The 6585-nt window shown below is 38.5% G+C and overlaps 1 protein-coding gene across 1 annotated transcript; it reads right to left on the bottom strand.

Moving 5' to 3' along the window:
• Positions 1-5196, bottom strand: LOC139728582 (sulfotransferase 1E1-like). The gene is made up of 7 exons (XM_071639519.1): positions 5088-5196; positions 4313-4440; positions 3327-3443; positions 2628-2754; positions 1593-1687; positions 714-897; positions 1-113 (listed from the first exon to the last, which is right to left on the bottom strand). The coding sequence occupies exons 1-7, from the start codon at positions 5179-5181 to the stop codon at positions 1-3; spliced, it is 858 nt and encodes a 285-aa protein (XP_071495620.1). The 5' UTR covers positions 5182-5196.
• Between the last annotated feature and the right edge of the window lie 1389 nt (positions 5197-6585).

The following is a 6585-nucleotide window of genomic DNA, read 5'->3' as shown; positions in this document are numbered from 1 at the left end:
TCACTGCTCAAATTCAAACGTTATTCCCGATCCCGCAGTCTTTTCCCGGTACAGCTCATCGAATGCATCGTTTTGCGCCACTGTGAAGTGATTCTTCCAGTCACCGACTTCACCTAGGAAAAAAACAAGAATATAATATTGAAAGTATGACTCTGATGAATGCTTGCATAATAGTGAACTCATTATGGACAGATCTCATTTTACAAGATTATACGCTTGTACGTGTTGGTTCATCATAAAATGTTACGAAATGGATTCATGTACATCTTGGTAATTATGAATAAAATTAACCGTTTCGAGCCTACCAATTTCCTGCCCAAAGCTATAAAAAAAAAATCAGGAAAAAATAATCAAAATTTAATGCCATCTTGGTAGTAGCCAGCTAGCAGTGTAATGACCAGTATCAGATGTGATTTCCTTTACAAAATGTGCATTGCGTTCCTCCTGTAAGAAAATAACCATGTGTTTTGATTCAAGAAATCAGGATGGCAGGGCGGAGTTTGAGCAGGAGAATTAAGATCCCTTTCAAATTCAAAATTTAAGATAAGATGGTTTGTTTGAGCATGAAATACATTCATGTTTTGGTGTCTCACTTTTTTTTTTCATTTCTAACACACGTATCCATTGGTGAAACCTACAATAGAAAGAAACTACTGAGAAGCTGTCTCAGGTGAAATTTTGTCAGTTATCAAGTAGAAACCTTTAGCCTTTACCTTTCCTGAGGAAGGACCTCTTTTGTTTCACAGCTTCCTTGAAGACCGGCATCGTGTCAGGGTTGGACTTCGGGTCCTTCTTCATGGCATCGAATGTGGAATGCTGGGTAATGACGTCGATGACGTCATCCGACAGGTTCCTGCCCAAGAAATCGCATACTCTGACGATACAGCCTCGGAGGTCCTGAGATATAAGGGAATGATATAGTAGTCAAAGCTTGTAAGGTATAAGGTGTTCATTAACGATGTGTATGGTAAGCCCTAATTCCAAGCAGCGAAGATGTCCCAAAATACTCTACCTTTAAAAAACAAAAAAGTACAGAAGCAATATTACATTACCATTGACTTAGAGCTGATTTTATGATTTAAAAAAATCACTTAACACATACGAGAATCGGGACTTCAAGAATGTTTATTATTTTGTCACTGCGCAGGTATCAACCATTCAATATGTTTTGCTGAGATCGAAAAGGCGTTATTGCGATCAAACCAAGTTCTGTAGTGATACATTTTATACTGCATTAAATGTTACATTAATACGCAGCCATCTCACTTCAAGCCCTGATGTTTCACAACTTAAAACAGCAAAAGGATGACCAGATACCACCTATAGTTTTCATTCTTAATCTTAGGATAGGATTTTTTTTTATCGATCAATAACCATATTAGATATCAAGACGTTGACGAATGCTGGTGACATGCACGCTTTGCAATATCAGATAATAACTATAATGGTCCAATCCTGTATATATCTACGAAAGAAGGTAAAGTTGAACACGCATGACCTTTTGAATACGTTGGATCTCGTGTTTCTGTCTATAAGATTGGAGGTCTTTATGTTAAATAACCTGTACTGGTTTCAGCTAGCACCAAACTTACCCTTTTCATCTCTTCGTAGGTGATGAAGAAGACATTGGGCTCGTGTCTCTTGCGCCACCAGTACAGGACGTTCTCGAACCACGACCCGCGTGGAACTGCAAAACAAGGTTTGAATTATAAGAATTGATAATCGATTTATTGCAGAGGTATTTAACAAAACTATTTATATGGCAAGAACTATTACATACACAATCGCCCCCCTTTTTTGTTACTTTTTGACCTTATGAAATCTATCATATATTTTCATTTGTTTCGAGGCCAACATTTAAGTCAAGCTTTGATAATAGTGATGGCAGTCTACTACATTTTTTCGTTTATACTCCACTGCCAAGACTCGTTCTGTATAAACAGTGATAGAGTATCTTACACTTCTTTCAATGAATTTACAAAACAAGTTCAGATCATCATTGTCTTTTAACTATGTCATTTCATCGTTATATTGTGTCCATGCTTTTCAAGAACAACGCAGAAATAGAACAAACAAACGAACGATTGAGTTCCTGATTATCATTTTAGAATTTCTGTTCTTCGTGCAGACCTCTGTCACACTTGTTATCTACTTGGAAAAGCACACATCAGCACACATCAGGTGTTTGTCATAACGAGACTTGGAAAAGTAATGATCTTGATAATTCACAGAAAAGGGGGAAGCCAGGTTTCATTCATAATAAAAAGGAGATAATTTTTCTTTATTAAATTTGATTCTTTGGTAGGTTTTTTTTTTTCATCGACGTTAACAAGCACCGATTATTATGTGTTTAGAGTATACAATAGCCATGATAAATATCATCGACATAACTACTCGGATGGGATTCGTCAATGATTTTGTTTCTTAGTTATGGTGAGAGGAGTTAACTTAAAATGTGAGTTTCTTTTAGAAGACTGCAAATAACTTTGGATGTATACCACTGTGCCATAATTGCTCTATAATGATAACTGATTGAGCCCTCCTCCTCCCCCGTCTGTCCGTCTGTCTCTATCTATCTATGCGCCTGTAACCTGTAACAGTTCGCGTCAGTAAACTGTAAAACTCACTTGAGTCGTTGCAGAAGTCTGTGTAGAAATCACTCCACTGTCTGTACTGGGGGAGGTTGGGTGACACGTTACAGAAATGGAAGTACGACACGGCAGCATCCTTGGGATTCCTGGCTACATAGATCACCTGATGGAAATGAACAGACAGACAGTCAGTCAGACAGACGTCATTTCATTTCATTTCATTTCATTTCATTTCATTTCATTTCCAACAAAATTTCATTTCATTTCATTTCATTTCCAACAAAAGTACAAAGTATACAATATGACATTTGCGTATACAAACAAAATCAATGCAGCTCTTATTTTTACAATGAAACAAAACAAAATAAAACAGACAGAGTTTTAAAAATGGCTCTGATCATGCATAACATTTCTTCTGATAATGCAAACATTAGTCGATTACGATAGTTATATCCTCATTTCATCATTATCATCACAATCACTGATGTCACAATCACTACAAATACTTTTATTGCTGTCAATAGAATCACAGCAATAGTACCATCAGTCTTTTGGTAAACAATTTTAATACCAAGTGCATCAAAGAAAAGGGCTATAGAGAAACGGGGTACAAACATCATAATAATTTTATTATCTACTAATTGGCAGCAGGATCAACGTATGGATAGTTTCCCGCCAAACTGAAAGAGGCTCATCGTCTGTTTCGTAACGTTGCGATGGATGCAATATGCGTACCTTTGGTTTCTTTTCGTGCATCTGTGTGGGAAGAAAGGGAGGAGGCAGCTGTGTCTTCATCAGACGAGGTGACGCCATCTTGTTAGCAATCTCGTAGATGCCTTTGTCATTATCAGCCTGTTTGCGCAACAAACACCAAACAAACAAAAACAACAACAAAATTAGCAAACAAACATATAATGAAATCAAGTTGTAAAGGTGTTACTGAGAATCACAACAACATCGCAAAGCAACAACAACAAAAACAACTTTGATTCTACGTGACCGAGCTCAACGACATCTTGTACGACATTACTTTAGTGGGTAGGTCCTTTTCGTTACGATTATACTCTGCAAACGTTTTTACATAATTTGCTACATCGAAAACATGAGAATGTTCATAATGTACGTGGTATGTATGCATGTGTGACACACTTTTCGTATGTAGTCGACGCGTCAATGGTATATACACACACATACACAAGGACTGGCAATTTAGCAAGTAGAATTATAAAGTTTGTATGATATGAAAGACTAAACGAGCGGCAAGAAGGTGAATTGTTGAAACTAGGCAAGGTGCCTTTGTTAAGGGCAAGAGACAAGTACCAGGGAAGGCGGCTTGCCTAAACGCATAGATTCGCTTTGTTTGAGGAAGGGGTTAAAGGAATAATACAGTTTTGGTTGGGGGATATTTTATGGAACAGTTTGGTGGGACCCACTTTTGATTGGGACCACTTTGTTTTACTTTGTCTTTGGATGTTTTGGCCATATCAATACCGATTTTCATCAAATAAACTTTGAATTGTATGCTCTCTAATATTCCATGAAAGTGGTTTCTAATTATCTCGCCAAAAGTTAAAACCTGAATCTCCTTCTCAACCAAAACTACATCGATCATTCCTTTAAGGCCCTTGGCGTTTTTATGGCAAGCCACCTTCTCGTCGCATGTTGAAGCTTGCGCACGATCGTCGGTTTGCATATCGTAAACATGTCACCTGTTGTTCTACCTGTTTGACATCCATACTCTGTGACATCTCAAGGAATGGAACTCGCTTGAGGAGGTGCTTCTCTCTGACCGCCACGATGTCACCATTGGCGAAGATAAGAGACAGGATGTTCTGCATCCACGTCGTTCCTATGACCCGGAAGCGGAAACAGTAAGATGAATATTAGAAAAATGGACGTATAGGCCCTATGGATGCTAATGAGCAATGGAACAATGAATGTGGCATTAGGAAGAATTACCACGAGCTCTGGATCACAAGTGCAGTTTAAAAAGTGAATAAACGTAACAGAATAGGTAGAGAGTTACAGTATATCTGAATATTCGGAATCTGATATGTCGGGCAAGGTGCGAACGAGCGAGCAAGTAGCTCGTAGTGGAAATATACTTCTTCTGTGGTCTGGCACACTCGCTCGCGCGTTATGTAAATACAACTGTGGCCCGTTGCATAAAACTTACCATTGAATTTCAATGGTAACTACCGTCAAAATTAGGCGTCACAGCCAATCAGCATCAAGGATTGTAAAATTTACCGCTAATTTGAAGACTTACCGCTAGAAAGGAGTGGTAAGTCCAGCGGTAAGGGTTTTATGCAACAGGGCCCTGATCTTTGCCCCATTGGTCTCAATAAGCTATTATGGCCTATGAGATATCCAGATACTTCCTACAGAGATCGGTGGTTTACCCCTGCCTCGCAGCTCGATGTACTATGATTGTTAAGCTAGTCTTGAAAAAAAGAATATAAACATAATGCTTCGAGGTCTGATGAAAAGGCTCACCGGACTTAGGCCACGTGACCAGGAAGGTGTCATCTTCCCGGACTTGGAAGGCCTTCAGGTCGTCGAGGTATCTCTTCGGCATGAACTTGGGCATGATCCAGCCGTCAATCTCGTAGCATGACTCCTTGGCGAAGTCGGGCAGGTTGTCGAACTTGGAAGTACCTTCCGAGGGAGAAAAATTCGAGAAAAATTTGATCGGATTCCTGAATCTTAAAATCATATGTCATGGCTGGGGGTTTAGGCCCTATCTATCTAGGGACGGGTAGTTGATTTGATTTGAGTTGACGTGAATCGAATGTACTTTTCTATCACTATCAGACTTCTGTAAAATAATATGCCAAATAAAATATACACAAGTTGTTCCTCAGTGACTGCTCGGAAAAAGTAAATCAAAACATTTCTTGACCATTATCTTTCTTTTTTTTTATTCCTCTCTCTCTTTCCCAAAGAGTAATAACATCCTACTTTCGGGGTTGTTGCACATTTAAATATTGGGTCGGGATGTCCATATAGTTAGACACACTTAAGCATTAATATTGCATTTATCAGCAGCATTTGGTGATAACTTTATAACGTGAAAGATGCACTGGTTGCAAATATATTGCGAAATGAAAAAAACAACAACAAACAAACAAATGAGACGACAGTCGTGGGAAGGGCAGAGAGAACAAATATTTCAATGAAGGAGGGAGGTAATGATAGAAAAATTAGGAACTGAATGAAATTAACAAAGTGACATGAGAGTGAGAGAATCGAAAAAAAATGAGGAAGGGTAAAAAGAATGACAGAAGGATGAAAGGAGGAATAGCGGGAGAACCCACGAGGTGTGACGAGAGTGAAAACTAAGTAGAACACATGTACACGGAGGGGAAGAACAAGATGGTATAAAGGAGAGAAGGGGGTAAGGAAAATAGCAACGAAAGCAAATTGAGAGTTAGAGAAATGAGAAATTACAGTACAACAGTTTGGTAGAGAATGAAAGAAAGACGTGAAAATTCTGAAAGGGAGAATACAGAAAGCAAATCCTGAAAAGGTGAGAGAAAGAATGAGAAATGCATTATTAAGGGAAAACAAAATAAGATTTAAAGTGATGTCCCTAAAAGAGAATATCTAGTAAATGATTGAATATAATTTGAGGGCGATGAAACAAACGTACAGGATGGGGGGGGGGGGGAATATACAGATGATTTAACTGCACTATAGTAACAAAGGTGTCAAACCCACATGAGGCGATCACTTACATGAAGGCACAACAACTTTACGCATACTGTATTGGTATACAGTACAGGACCGATTAAATTTGAAACTACCAGCACATGTATTATCGTCACTATACATTTCATGTCTCAAGACAACGTGACAATCATTGATTGCGGTTAAAACTGCAGTCTTTCTCCCGTGTGCATAGTTAATGAGACAATACAATGTGTGCCAATAACAATCCTGCCTAATATAATTTTTCAGACGCGTTCTAAATATCTATTTAGGGTCGTAGGCC

The sequence above is a fragment of the Diadema antillarum genome, unplaced genomic scaffold (genome assembly GCF_040938485.1).
Source record: "Diadema antillarum isolate AM-2024a unplaced genomic scaffold, OU_Dant_1.0 seq00000183_RagTag, whole genome shotgun sequence".
Classification (NCBI taxonomy): domain Eukaryota; kingdom Metazoa; phylum Echinodermata; class Echinoidea; order Diadematoida; family Diadematidae; genus Diadema; species Diadema antillarum.
The sequence above is the reverse complement of the archived record's forward strand: the minus strand, read 5'-3'. Positions and strand labels throughout refer to the sequence as shown.

What these genes read in the sequence shown, in the direction of transcription:
- LOC139728582 (XM_071639519.1), bottom strand. Translation starts at nt 5,181, where the DNA reads ATGCCCAAGTTCATGCCGAAGAGATACCTCGACGACCTGAAGGCCTTC. An exon ending in GGTCACGTGGCCTAAGTCCG is followed by an intron (nt 4,441 to 5,087) that starts GTGAGCCTTTTC and finishes TCCGGGTCATAG; the next exon opens with GAACGACGTGGATGCAGAAC. An exon ending in AGAGTATGGATGTCAAACAG is followed by an intron (nt 3,444 to 4,312) that starts GTAGAACAACAG and finishes TTGCGCAAACAG; the next exon opens with GCTGATAATGACAAAGGCAT.